The sequence below is a fragment of the Saccostrea cucullata genome, unplaced genomic scaffold, assembly GCF_032062105.1.
Source record: "Saccostrea cucullata isolate Sc308-1 unplaced genomic scaffold, CSIRO_AGI_Scuc_v1 ctg1642, whole genome shotgun sequence".
Taxonomy (NCBI): domain Eukaryota; kingdom Metazoa; phylum Mollusca; class Bivalvia; order Ostreida; family Ostreidae; genus Saccostrea; species Saccostrea cuccullata.
This window is the reverse complement of record NW_026924794.1, coordinates 113102-128864: the sequence shown is the minus strand read 5'-3', so window position 1 is coordinate 128864 and position 15763 is coordinate 113102. Positions and strand designations below refer to the sequence as shown.

Sequence of the window (15763 nt, the reverse complement as noted above, 5' to 3'; positions counted from 1 at the left end):
AAGCCACATTGTTGATACGAAAATTGAATCGTTTAGTAAGCGAAAGAAGAAAAGATTAATAAATAAACTAGGCTTCACACGTTGTTTCATTTACGGCATTTATAAGAATCAGTTGCAATGAAAATAATTACAAAAGAGCTGGCATTTTGAAACACGAAAAATCTTTTGAAACATGTTAAAAGCAATAAAATTTAAAAAAAAATATATGATCAGAAAGGTAGCATGCAACCATAATTTTTCCCCTTTTCTGATATTTATTCTTTTGGATTAAAACTCTCTGAAAGATTATCTAGAGATTATACAACAATAAATGTAACCATAAGCCTTTGTAAAATACTGAAGCTCACTACGAGGGATAAATTCGCCTTTTCCTGCTTGAATTTTACAGCAGGAAATCTCCGTCATTGGCATAACCGATTGTGATTGGACGGCGCCTGAACATAATTTGAGATGCAGCGAGACCCCCTTTATCGTACAGAGCAAAACACTTGGTCGTGACAAACAGGCTCTCCACAATCTAAAAGCGTTTTGACAACAGTGTAGCATTCTTGAGTGGATATTTGGTTGTGTGGACAAGGTGGCAATGAATTATTCCAATCATTCCGTAATGAACTTATTAAGTCAGGGTCCAGGGTGGCCAACAGAGCACCAGGCGATGCATTGCGGTTTGGACTATTACAATAGCTACGGACTTCCCATGGATAACAACAGAATGACAGACCAATTGCATATTTACAACAGCAACCAAGCCTGTATGTATGGAAAATCACCGTCTCCAACTCTGACTTCTCCTATCCAACAAGGGTACACCCTGACAAACCTGTCTGCCAATGTCTCCAACAGTATGTCGTTACCTGTCCAACCTGGGGATTCCATCAAGACAGAACCAGATTCACACGTCTCCGGAGAAATTCGGACCTCCCAATCCTCGCCTGATATGATGTCTCCTGGATCATCTTCACTGTCCACAGATAACGGTTCATCCATCACCCCAAAGAGCGAAAGCAGCGAAATCATGGAAAATCTTGACAAACGTATGTATTGAAAATAAACTCTTCTGTTGCGGTGGCGATGTATTTAAAATGTCTGGACTTGTTGAGTTTGATCAAGAGTCTCTTGTGCCATAAGGGGTACTCCTTCTGTCTTCAGAAATCGCGATTTGTATCATCAATATAGGTAGCTATGAAGTGGTCCACTTAAAGCTATTGGGGGCTTAAGCATGCTTTCAATGTGCGGTGATAGGTGTTGCATAAATCTTATCGTCTCAAAAGGTGAGAGCTATTCCAAAATCTCTTCTAATCTTGATACTTGATTTGAAATTTAATCCTTATCCAAGTCATCCATCATCTCAAAAAAGAAAAGTGTCTTCGTCATCGCTTTAATAGTAACACTTGGTAACTCTTTAGAACATTCGGTTTCACCCATTTTTTTTTTTCATAATCTATTACATAATATGAAATTGGTAATGTAACCGCCCATAAATTTACTTAAAATTTTTATTTACATATTTTGCTTTAATAAAAAAAATTATTTGAATTTTGAGTTTATTGCAAAGGATTAATATTTTATTCATCCAAAAATAATTTATAAAAATAAAATTTGTAGGAATATCTGAATATAGCATCGTCATTATATAATGTGATTTGTAAATGTTATCTTATACGACACTGTTTTTAAATCAAAACTGTTTGTGTGTTGTTTATCTTTCGGAAACGTGGTCGGATGTTGCATAAACTAGGAATCTAAATTCAACGCGTACACATATGTATTCTCTCAGTTTTTTAAGGTGATCAAATAAGGTTATGTTAAAAAATAAAACCGGCTATAGTGTTGGTGTTTTTTTTTTTTCGTCATTCACAATTTTCAGATTTCAAGTCTTCAAAACAATTTGAAGCAAGAGAACTCGGAAACATTAACTCACTTTATTAATTTTTTTTTAGCATGTACAAATTTATCTTAAAATTATCTCTTTTTAAATATAGATAATTTTATATATGTAAGTTATTGTTATCAATGAAAATTGTCGGCACCATTTTCATGTTCTTGAAATCTTATTAGAAGATTTAGAAAATGAAGTCAAAAACCTTTATAACAGATATTACGATAACTAAATCAGTTAAAATACACTTTTATTTGATTATTTCAATTTTAATGGTAGAGGTAAACAAACAAAACAGTAAGAAAAGCAGGATTGTCCATAGAGCACTTTTTCCCTGAGAAAGTCAATATTAGGACGATATCATAGGAGGCAATATTAAATACATATGTACGTACACATGTCGAACTAAGTTTGATGGGAAGATATACGACAGAAAAACGGTTTTATCACACCGGTTTCTGCAAATTTCATCCCCAGCTCTGTAGGGGCCCGGGAGCGCGGTCGGATTCACAAACATTATTTCTGTCATAATTTGAAGTTCAAAGAAGACTTATTACCCAGACCTTGGGCATTTGGGTGGACACGGTCTAAATTATTTTGTGGGGGAATGGTTCACATCGATCGCTTTGTCTCTATATTTATATAGTGTAGAGTTCATGAGTTTTAATTTGGATATTAATTTTTTCGGGTTACAGTTTCCGTACAAAACGGAAGCCGGGCAGGATAATTAGACATAATGACTATGTATTTGTATTTAAGTACTTATGTTGCAGTATATAAATTCCATCATTAATAATTGAAATTTGTGTCATGTAGATTTACGATACATATGCCTTTATCATTAATGGTTTAATTTTCCGTCTTGCGTTTTAGTTTCTCAAGAGTTTGTATTAATTGAGGGATTGATAAAATCCTTGTTAAAAGCAATTTCTCTAAGTAATAGTCAATTTGATATGAATATGTGACTTAGACTGAAAGCGTTTACTGAGAATAACAAGAAAAAAATATTTCCTTGTAAATGGATAGGAAGATAGCATATTTTCTAATTTCCTGTACTGTTTAGTATTTCCTAAAGAAAAGACTGTTAGGATGAATTTCCTTGATACGTTGTATTTTTGGGGTGCTTCGGATGTTTGTTTCTATCATCTTCTTATGCAATATTCTTGATGTGAATATATTTTTTTCTTCCATAAGCATTTTTGCTGCATAATGTCTTTCTAGCACATACCCTGATAAAAATCAAATTTTGAACGAAACTTTAATTTTTATTTAAACATTTTCTAAATTAGAATGTTACTGCATTTATCAGCTGGAGCTGTAAAAACGTGCGGACAAGTTGGGATCCTGTGAACGCTAGGCCCCGAGTTGTAATTCTGATTTCGTCTTTATTTTCTACGTTTAATTTTATGATCTTATCACTCAACATAAAGCCACTATTTACGATACATTTTTCTAATTACGTTGTGGAACTTGAAGCAATCAGATACGGCAGCAAAAATACTTCAAAGACGTGAAATCTAGAAAACCCCCGGACCCCGACAGGTCCTTAATGAGTCTTTTTATTTTTAATCCGCAACGGAATCAAAATATATCATTAAATTAAAGATAATTTTTGAATATTCATACAAGATTTTTTACAGTGATATTAAAAATTCAATTTTGAGTGAAAAACATTTCGATTTATATAATAATTATACTTTATCTGCTAAATTGTAGAGCTTATTTTGCGACATGGAGAAATTATATTTGGATGTCTAGTTTGTTTAATTTCTCATAAGAAAAGTAGAATTCGAATAACATAGATAGATTTAGAAAATAAATACATCATCTAGCATGTAGCATATTGATTCTTTATTAGAAAATCTATTGCCATTTCCTGTATATAAATCAGGCTCCTGGCACATTTTTTTCATTTAATTTTATACAATGTACTCCGGAACCACCGTTATACAAAATTCCTTCGTTCATCTGTGTTTAAGCAAACAGGGGTCATCAAGTTCATATGATGTTAAATGGGGGGAGAGGGGAGAACTGATACCTCCGCGATCGCGGTATTTATCTCATAACGTTTACGCTTGGTCGTCGAGCTCAAAACTGCATAACGCGATCTGAAGATCACCATATTTATTGGACATTAAATACCCTTGTGATCTTTTACTTCCCCGTGTGGCCGAATGTCATGCTAAGTAGAAATATTCAGGGTATTTCACGTGCTTTTTATTTAAAACTTAACAAATCAATTAAGTTTTATTGATAGGAAAATTATCGTGATGCGCCCAATGAAGTTGCAAAATACATGTATAATGAAACAATATAAGCTGAAGTGGAACGGAAAAGATTTGATCGAATACAAATGATGAGAAAATTATTAGAGAATTTCATTGCTTAAATATATTTTGCAAATGCTCAGTTGATGAAAAATAGATGAATATGTACATTAATATATTTCTTCATTTATGGCAAAAGAATATTATTTATTGATTATATCTGGATTTTTGCAGCTTTAAATGTTCTTTTATGGAAAAAACTTAAATATCATCTGTTTACTTAAAGTAATTCCAAAGTAAACATTTTCTTCCGTCAAACTAATATCTACTCAAATGAACGATAATCTTCCAAATTGTAATAAATACATGTCTACGCGATCTTTTTTATGCCCATCGCAGAATTGCTTTTTTTATCGGATTCACGACAAAACGTTACTGAAATAACTAAAGCACAGTAACATCCTTTTTTTTCCATATTTTTACTCTTTCCTACTAAAATGAGGACAAAATTGGAACAACAACCTGCAAAATGTGAGCAGTTGCTCTGTCGCGCGACAAGGAAACAGGGGGCTACGATCGGGGGGACATCCGCTTACTTTGCCTCGCAACAGGATGTAGGGAAAATTTTTATCACAAATCTGTTAAATCTGGAAGTTACCGATATCGCCTACCCCGATTATCCTCACCTTCTATTCCGATTTTGCTGTATCAATCTCTAGAACAAATATAGAGAGTAAGAATTTGTAATTATTGACAGTTTCTGAAAATACCCCATTTTTATGTGTCTTTTCCCTTTGAGCATAATTTTTGAACTGGAAACGGGGTATATTTTTAGAATTTTTCATTCATTTATTATTTTTTATTTCTTCCTCCCTTTTGTTGTATCCTGCTTTTGTGGGTCACTAATTAGTTTTTTCATTAAAAATGTTGCTTGGTCTTCTATAGTTTGTATAGAATTAGTGATACCCTTTGGTCTGAACAAATGAATTACGTGGTATATGCTGTGTTTTTTTCATTGTTTCGTTTTCAATATTTTTATCATTATTTATTTATTACTTACCTAAGAACCGTGCTTGCAAAATGATTTTAGATTTGCATCAGAAATAAACAAGCTTTCAAACACAAAATCATTTTATCGATAAAATTTGTCCATCTCGTTAAAATCTGCTCAATATGTTATCATTTGTATGTAGAAAGGTGTTAGAAACGAGGAGAGATTTGATAATTTATCATCTTTGCAAACTGTTTTCTGATTTCTTTATCAAAGAAACATCAACAGCAATTTGAAAGTCCAACAGAGATATTTACATTTTGTGATATTCAGCACGTCTAAAATCCCCTGTCTATTTATAAAACAGTCATCACATTACTTAAATATAATTTCCAGCTCGATGAAAAATGGATATAAATTTACTAAGAGATATACCACATGTCTGGAGAATGAAAACTGCAATTAAATAAATAACAAAAATTAAACAAAGTAAAAGTCGAAAGGGTTAAATACCCCCAGACGGAACTGATGCAAGCAAGTATAAAAAATGTAAACATGTTAAGCGTCTGGTGCTATCCGAACAGGAGAGAAAATCCCCGCCCCCACCTCACCCCCCACCCTACCTCGTCAAAATTATATTTCACGGTTATAATATAATGAAATAAAACTATATCCCAATAATCTTCAAATATTTAGAAAGAATTCAACTTGGAAATTAGCTCTTAAAGAATGTTTCAGCAATATTTTATGATATTCATCGCTATATATATTTGGTGAAACGTTTCAAATTCCAAGTTCTTTCATTGCTTTCTTTGGAACTACTAGTATATCCTTGTTTTTGTCTTCTTCTTTTTTTTTAAATCATACCAGGGTTGTTAAATTTGTGTTCTATAACAAACAAAAAAAAAGAAGATAAATATTTTAAAGAAATAGATGTAAGAAAACACGTAAAAAATATCGTTTTATGTGAGTAAAATATTCTTTCCGGTAGCAAAAATATTATCGATCTATTAAATATATTTACTTTGAAATTTCAAAATAAAATATATAGAACGTATAAGAAGGATATAATAAAACATTGACTTCAAAATGGAAATGAAGATTATAAAGTAATTTCCATATGGAAATGAAAATATTACAGTATCTTCCATTTGTAAATCAATTTGAAAATTTTCATTTTGTCGGTCTTAATTAATTTCTTTATACATGTATAAAGTCTTTATGTAAAGATTTTCATTCATGCCGTCATTTTTTCTCAAAATGATGAAGAAAAGTACAGTATTAGGATAGGAAATATATATAAAGCATTAATCAAGAAAGAGGGAGAGGGGAGAATAAGATTCGCATAACCAATCTAATATACTTTACTCAAATCTAAAGGAATTTTCTTAGACGCAATATCTGTATATCTTTTAATTTTGATAATACCAGGTGGTGGCATAAGTGTACGAAGAAAATTGTGCACATTTTCTTTTAGCCATATGAACTACAAAGTTTCCTTTCATTTCTAATACTCTTTTATGGTAACTTAGGAATTTTTTGTCAAATAGTAATCAAAAAAATATTTATATTAAAAAGAGATTTTCCTTGTCCTTGCGATACAGATGTTTATTTTAGTGACGTACTATACTAATTAAGATCATTGAGCGAAACTATCTAATACTGAATATGAGATAATGAAAAAAGAAACATTTTTATTACATATACTTATATCAAAATATCGTAAGAATTTTTGCATGAATTTTTAATGAAGAACTTCGAGTTACTGCTACTTTGTTTTCCATTTTTCTACAGCGGATGTTTTTGTATCCATCTTTCTCTATATATATATATATTTATCATTTACCTCGTTTTCTTGAGGCTGGTCGTTTTCACACAAATATATTTAGAAGATGCATAACCATGTTTTTTATGCTTTACAGACAGTCAAAATGATTCTTTCATTTTTCATTTACCATTTTCTGTTTCCTGACATTTTAAAACTTGACAAACTGTTAATATTAATTACTTGGAGGTATGGCGCGTGTCTTTGATTGCTAGCCTTTCCCACAACACTTTAAAGTTCCAAACTTTTTTTTTCTCCCTGCAAATGTTCCTTATGCTAATAATAACCGAATATTAATTACTTGCCGTCCTGTTAGTGGATCTTTTAACTGTTAGGTAATGAACTCGTTTAAAAAGAGAATCGCTGCCTCTGTTAAGAAAATTATTGGAAAATAATACATGAGGGAGTCTACCCTCCGCAAGCATGCCGCGAGCCAATTTCAACAACTGTTGTTATGTCTTTATGCAAGCTTCCGCCCCCTGCCGAGGATTGAAGACTTTCTTCAAGTATCGGGTGTAAATCTTCCGATGTTAGTCTTTTTCTTAAAGCATAACTTCTTAATAATTATTGTTTGCGAGCTGTTAAAAGCTACGGGAGGAATTCAAGGGAGGCAAGGATGCGCTTGTCAATCAAGAAAAAAAAATCTGAAGCACTTGGTATAATGTGTAAACTGCATCAGTCGGCAGTACGACAGAACCATTAAACAAATGTTATCCATTAGAAGGAACAACTGGTCTTATTTTTAATACATAAAAAGAGAAACATTTGATGAGTTATATCTTTCATAACGAGAAGATGAGAGTTGTTCATTTTTCTTCGATGACATTAACACAGGGAACATGAACTTTTTTTTTTTTAAGTTTTGCATACACAAGACGTATACATGTATACAAGGAGATGTTTAAAAGAAATTCTTTAATCACCAAAGTATTGTTATTTACTTTTCCTCATTATTTTTGTCTATATTTAAATACACGCCTTTATTGTCGCTCGTGTTCTATGGATTTCCTGTCTCCGTCTGACTTAGATTTTATTTTCGTATTTACTTTGTTGGTCCCCGCTCATTAAGAGGATTGTTCTTAATCCCTTCCCCTGTGTAACACTTGTCTGGTTATTTAAGATTCATTCTAAGTCTTTGTATTATGATGAATGCATGATGAGAACATTGTCTTTCAAACGATGATGCAATAAGACCGACGGACTTTGCCGGAATGACAAATCGGTAACCGATAGGATTGTCCACAGATGTTTCCTTACATTGATACAGGGATTGTCCGCGTAACCTCAGTACTATAACGTTTATCATCTTGCTTCACCTTCATAACTGTTTTCCGTAAAGTATTTTTTTTTTTAAAAAAAAATCAGAATGTTTTTGCAAAGGATACAATTGACAATTTCTATTGGTACCTGTAAATACATTATATATAAGATTTCGCTTCTGTTAATCTCATGTCGCCAGTAAAAGTCGTTTAACAAATACGTTGAAGTTACACCAAACTATAGTTTTAGGCTTTTATTGGAAGTTCTCACTTCAACTCCAGTTTACGAATAGGGAAAGGGGGATTTATTCTGTAAATCTAAACATTTCTATTAATTTAGCTTCCTTTATACCATTTTACATATTCAATAAAATTTTTTTTTTAATTTTAGACAATGGAAACTGCAGCCAAGCTCCATCTCCTTTAGATGAAAACGACAACGACAAAAACCCAGAAAAATCAGGAGAATGTAATTTAATGAAACAACGCTCAAGACGAAAACCCAGGGTGTTATTTTCTCAGGCACAAGTGTTTGAATTAGAAAGAAGATTTAAACAACAACGATATTTATCCGCACCCGAAAGAGAACAGCTAGCATCCTTACTCAAACTGACTTCTACGCAGGTGAAAATCTGGTTCCAAAATAGAAGATACAAATGTAAACGCCAGAGACAAGACAAAAGCTTAGAATTGTCTTCCATGCCACCAAGGCGAGTCGCAGTTCAAATGCTGGTCCGCGATGGACGGCCATGTTTGCCGCAGAACGTCCCCGGAGCCCCTTATTCCGCGTCATACAGTAGTCCCTATTATCCCTCATCATTGAACACTCACGTTTCATCAGCTGTTCCCATCAATCCCATGCAACAAAATCCCTACGCAAATTCACAAATACCCCAAGGCATACGATCTTGGTGATAATATTTGTATTTGACCTCAATTTGTTGTAAATATATAATATATTGTAAATAAGAGTTGTATTTTGAATAAGAATATGTGAAAAAGGAGTTGTGTTTCATGACAAGACAATACATTTCGTCAAAGTTTATGATACAAAATGAAAATCAAAATTGAAAACAATATTGACCTGTGTAACTGTCATGAGCATTGTATGTATGGATAAAAAAGTGCTGATGTGTGGTTGAATATTTTATCAATTGCGATAAATTCCGACATTTTTTCGTACGTGATTAAAGTTAGTAGATTTTGATTCATTATACTCATAAAAATATTGTTAACAATCTGGACTATTTTGCATATTTTACAGTTTTATACGTTATTATTTTTATGTCATTTTTTTGCAAAGACTTAACATGTGTTTTTTTTTAAATTTGTACAAATGATGGGTAATAAAAACTAATAAAAATTTAAAAATAAAAATATGCCATATTTTCCTTTTTATATGATTGCTTACTTGTACATGTACTCGTATTTTTTTTTCTGTTCTTCAGTTATATAAGTATATACATAGAATACTTGTTTAAAGAAAAAAATCTGTATTTTACATTCATAAATTATCGTATATAGAGAATTATTACTGAATACACATATTGAGGAGAAATTGTACAGGGGAAAGAACTCATTGCTGCCTTACGCGAAGGGAGAATTGCAAAGAAAAATTGGAAACTTCTGTTCCAAAACGTTGCTTTCATGTGCATTTCACTTTTGCTGGTCAATATATATGTACAAACAGTGACTCTCTTAACATGCAAAGTACCTTAATAGTAGGAACAAGTGGCTGACCACATTTTTCTCATGGGAAACACTGCCACAAATAACACTGTAAATGTTGAATAAAAATACAACTATAGGTGGTGCTACTTTATTGGTTTCCTAAGCACCTATATAAGACACTGTGTAACATATACTCATAGAATCTTGCCTCTAGATTGCTTCTTAAGATAGATACACTTAAATCAATTAGAAAGCAATTAAGTTTTGCGTGTAGATGGTTTTATTTCGTTGACAAAATTACTCAGGACAACAAGATGTGATCTTCAGTTGGAGTGCGCTATTAACAAATTAAAGAGTCTTTGTTTAAGAAACAAAATCTACATTGTATCATTTGCTGTATCCTCCCAAAACAGAAAGCGCCTCAGTTTAACGTGCCGAAATACAGATAATCATTATGAACAGGGAGACTTAATTAATCTCTGGCCAAAATACACTTTTGTTTCTAAGCTAATTTTAACAATACATATTTTGTATTTATTAATCTTATGTACATGTGGACACGAAGATTTCTAGTACACAGGATCTTTGTTGAATGGAATGCTAGTAGGCCTAACTACATGTAGATGCAGTTCAAAGTCAATATACATAGGATCTACATGTATAAAAAAAAAGTATATAAATATCTGCAATATTGTATACAGTCTGAAATTCTTCAACAAAATTTCATTAAACGTACGTTCTTTATTAGTAAAAAAGATATTGTTTATAATCGAAGACTTAACTGCTACCCTAGCTGGGCCAGCCAGTAATAATAGACTAGTATTTTTCGGAATCTGATGTTATCCCAAAAACATAAAATACATGAAGAATAGTACAATTATGATAATCAAAAAAAATTTCAATATGCCCATATTTCAAAAAGAAATAACATATTACAACCCACCCGAAGCAGTGAGAATAAGATTCAGTTTGATCTTTGACGTACATATATCCTTGGCCTTGACGTTTAACCTTATAACCTTCACCATGAACTTGGAACAAATACCCGGTATGACTTTGAGCATTTCCAGCTATTTCTCGGTTATAGATTATTGGCAGAAATTTGAAAAAACAATAGATTATAAATAGAAGAATTGAAACAGCATGTTCTGTATACTGTATACCCAAATCTTCGCGGCAAGTGTCGGAAATAGAAAAAGAAAGAACCATGTCAGTTGTCACGTAAAACTGAAAAGAATTAAGTCACTTAAGAACAAACTATACATAAAGGGTGTAACTTAAACTACACGATTACTGAAACAGAATAGGCAGTAAAATTTGAGAAAATGGTTTGGGTCTTTGTTGCGAGTCATTAGGATATGACTTTCCTCAGACCGGATACGTCATATTGTAAATATTCCCGTCTTTTCGGGAGGACGGAAATTTGTGGGACCTCGATCAGCAATACCTCCCACGTCAACATTCTCCGCAGATGAATGATGTCCACAAATGTGCTATAAAAGCATGTTATAACTCTTCTTTGAAGAAACTTGAATTATTTTGCAATTCTTCGTTTATAAGTTTCAACATAAAATAGGAGAAAAATTGTGTGTGCCTGTGTATTTTTTTAGATCCTTGGTTGTGAGAAAGTATCGACCATGATCTACACAAATCACATGTAATTTTTATATACACTTAATTCTCATCTTTATAGTTTAAAATTAGCAAACTTAATTGTCTATTTCTCTGTGCAAGATAAAATACTAGCAGACGATTATCAAATATATTCGTATTTATATTTTAGTCAAGAAATTTTTTTACAGTTCAAATAAAAAGTTTTCAGAAAAAAATGAGTATATAATTATATTTGTCGCTTTATTGCATATATTTGACACTTATCGCTGGGTTATAAATTCATTGAAATACTGTTGTTTACAATGTTTTCAATTTCATAATCTCTTAGCTATTAATCATGTTCCAACAGCACAGCTACGATGCCAGAGTTTATGAAGACACAGACAATTTGAAAAATGAATAAAATATTTTAAAAACAAGAAAATTTACTATTTTGAAGTACATGTATTAATAAAATATGAAAATATGATGGTGACATACATGTATGATAGCAGGCCTAGAAGAACTTGGAGGGGATTCTAGTAATTGTGTCAGTTTATACTTCACTATGAAGAGATAAGCTATAATTTACAGTTTTGTCTCCTTAATAATTTTGCCAGTAACCCCTACAGTAGAAGAACAAACTTATTTACGGTCATCACCCTTCAAGAAATTATGTGTAAGATGACCTTTTTTTTTTAAGCTTGTCAAGAATTTCTACCTACCTTCCACCCCATCCATCTCTAACTAAAATTGCAACATTTTATTCTTGCTGTCAAAGCCTATACTAATATAAGGTTGTAATCAAAACCTATTTTCAATGAAATATTAAACAAGTTAAGAAAGCTTTTTGAAGAACTTAATGCAGAGCGAAATATGAAATGGGTGACAAGGCAGTTTCCGGCGGAGAAATGTTTCGACCTGATGCGTATTCCTCCATGCACCAATCACATCCAATTTGCAATAACATTGCCACTTGGTCTACTATATTCTGAGGCATGCGCGATCATATGTCTTGTCCATAGCATCCGGTTTAACTTCGCTGATACATATTTTTTTCCACGTGTTAATTCTCAAATCAAATTTCAAATTATTCTAATTGAAATCTCAACTCGTGGGAACATAAAGTATCTTCGATGTGTTGAATGCTTTATATGCTCAATGCAAGCATGAAAAGGTTTCATATATTTGATTGATAGACATTATATTGTTTAACGCCGAATCGGCAACATTTTAGCCATACACCGTATAGCGGGTTATTTTAGCGGTATGCTAATTTTGGCTTATTCTGGCGTTTTGATAATTGTCCGCTATATGCTAAAATAGTCAGTACTCTTCTTAGTGTCCATTTGCAAAGAGCTGAAACCGCAAGTCCGCTAAAATAAATTACGCCAAAATTATTGGCATTATTGGCAAAACGCCAAATTTTACATCGCCAAGGAAACCCGCTATACGGTATATAATTTCGGCGGATGAAAAGTATTATTTTGAAAAGTTTTGTTGGATGAATGTTAACGACGGCTCTAGTTTACAGAGAGAGAGAAATTTTTATCGCAAAATAAAATGAAATAAAATTCAGAATCAGTTTGTATTGTTTTATTGAATGACGTTTGCAACATCCCCCAATATTCTTTGCATGTGTATTTTCACATATATATTCAAATATTATCTGCCCATGCGCCTCTGAATGGTCATGTGTAATAATGGAGTAATAAGAAGAACGAGAGTTTTGATTTCTTAGAAAGAATCAAAAGCATATTAGGATATGCACTAAATTATAAATCCCTTTACATCTATGTGCATGTACATATATTCTATATGATCGATAAGGCATTTATTGTACATTACATTTACAATTACTGAAATTTTTGTGACCCCCTCCCTCTCTTAACTAGTACTGGTATTTTTTTAAACAGCTAGTTGAATCATTGCAGGATTTAAAAAGACTGTGCAAAAAATGAACAGAGTACTTCTTTAGAATGACATAATAATCAAACACGTGCTGCACTTTTGGCTTGACTAACTACTGGACTTTGCATCCCGCGTAACACTTCACGAGTTGATGACTGTGTTATATATTTTCTCTTTCATAAGTACTACTACTTTTCCTTGAATGGAAATAAGTACAAAAATATATGTTACAAGTGTCTGTCATCCCTGTTTGGGGGATATGATAAGTGTTTGTTTAAGATGTTCCAAATTGTCATTTTTGACAAGAACGGGTGTCGGGTTTCATGAAGAGGACCGCCATTCAATAGAGCGATCTTATTTGTTTTTTCTGGGGTCATTGTCACCTCCTCAGGTGCTACTTTAAACACAGTGAACGTACACTTGAAATGAAAGGCATTTTCGACACATTTCTAAAGGTTTACTCCATAAACAGAGAGATTCTTAAGGACCCAGCTCTTAAGAAACAACCGAGAAAAAAAATCCCCCGTGTCGTTCATATAAATATCCACTCATGAATGGTTTGCCTAGAAAACGTTCAGGAAGTGGTCATGATTTTCACTTTTCGTCTTTAAAACTCCCCTTTAAATAAAAATACGTATATACATGAATACATATGATCTCACACATTTATTTATACTTTTTTTCTGATAAAGGAACGAAAGATAGAATTTGTTAACAGTCGATTACAAGAAAAGGTCGGACAAATTGTAAATATTTCTTGCTCCTGGTAGACGGTTTGACGGTAGAGCGCCGTTGTCTGCGCTAGACGCCCGTGCCAGATGGCTTGATGGCGGTAAACGCATCATTCTTCTTCTGCCCTGCGCAGTGTCATGCTAGTATACAATCCACAACAGCGCGTCACTGTAGAACAAACGGTTGACACCAAGAACTGATATTGAGATACACAATTGCTTTTGCTTTATCAAATAGACTAATTAGTTCATGCAAAAAAATCCGTAGACTCTGGGCTAGAAGTTTACAAAAACTGATAAATTATTATTATTACCCATTACTGTAGTTGATGGACATTCAGTGTTGTATGAAAATGTTTTTTCTTTGTCTCTTTAAATAGATTAAAAAGCGATATTTACATGCATCAAGTGTATTTTTTCTAAAATTCTTGGTGCATATTAACATATATATATATATATATATATATATATATATATATATATATATATATATATATATATATATATATATATATATATATATATATATATCAAGAAGAATGTAAAGTAGAATATTATATATGCGCGAAACGTTTGATTTAATTATACATTTTTTTAAATAATGAATTTCATAGTTCGATGCAATTACGTGTATGTAATTGTGTAAATCATTATGTATTGAATGGATTATACACGTGGTCAGTCAGAAATCATTACTATACTTCTGTTAAAATGTTTCCTATTTAAAGTTCAGAAGGTAAAATAGCTATCTTTTATAGTTTACGATAGCAAAGCTATACCCCAGGGTATACATGTAGTATATACCTATTTACTGGCTATGAGGACAATAGCAAGTTTATCGTTCCCCAAGACAGCAAACTAAATTTCCCGAGGCGCAGCCGAGGGAAATAGTTTGCTGTCGAGGGGAACGATAAACTTGCTATTGTCCTCATAGCCAGTAAATAGGTGTCACTCTTGGAAAATTTTCATGCAATTTTTGCCTCCAATTTTGATTTCCAGCGATAAATCTATTGACTGATGATGTCATGTTGACTTCAGTAGCATTGTGACGTCATCAGGATTTCAGATTATTCTTGCAGTATTATCTTACTCCAAAAAAAAAAATTAAAACCTCAGAAATTATATTATACATCAGTATAATAAAATGCTTATCCACTAGATGTGAGTGGGATATTTCTTTTATCAAACCCTTGACAGGGACTATTCCCCTCGGGGAATAGTTTCCTGTCGCGGGTTTGATAAAAGAGCTATCCCACTAACAACCAGTGGATAAGTGTACAATGTTCTATAACGTTTAGTAGGGAAAGTACATTAAGGCAGTCACACGGTTCCAAAATTTCTCGGGTCGTATCGGTTCTGTAAATTTTCGGTTCGGATTCGGTTTTTTCGGTTGTCTGAGTTATTTACCTTTATTTAAACCTTAACTTCATGAATTTAACATTTAAAAAATCGGGGGGGGGGGGGGGTTACATTCACCTTTAAAATAAATCTTATCCATGTTAACGTCTAGACATCTGTGTTTATGGCTATTGGGACGGCTTTTAACTTCAATCTGACAATTCTTGCTTGTTTTGAAAAATGGAACCGGAACTGAACCGAACAACATGGGGGACCGCGGTTTTCGGTTATTTCGTAG

At 32.6% G+C, this 15763-nt stretch overlaps 1 protein-coding gene across 1 annotated transcript; it reads left to right on the top strand.

The window, feature by feature from the left end:
* Positions 1-405: 405 nt before the first annotated feature.
* On the top strand, positions 406-9600 carry LOC134267317 (homeobox protein ceh-28-like). Its single transcript, XM_062749540.1, has 2 exons — positions 406-1034; positions 8613-9600. Exons 1-2 carry the CDS (start codon positions 584-586, stop codon positions 9134-9136), a joined length of 975 nt encoding a protein of 324 aa, XP_062605524.1. The 5' UTR covers positions 406-583; the 3' UTR covers positions 9137-9600.
* The last annotated feature ends 6163 nt before the right edge of the window (positions 9601-15763 follow it).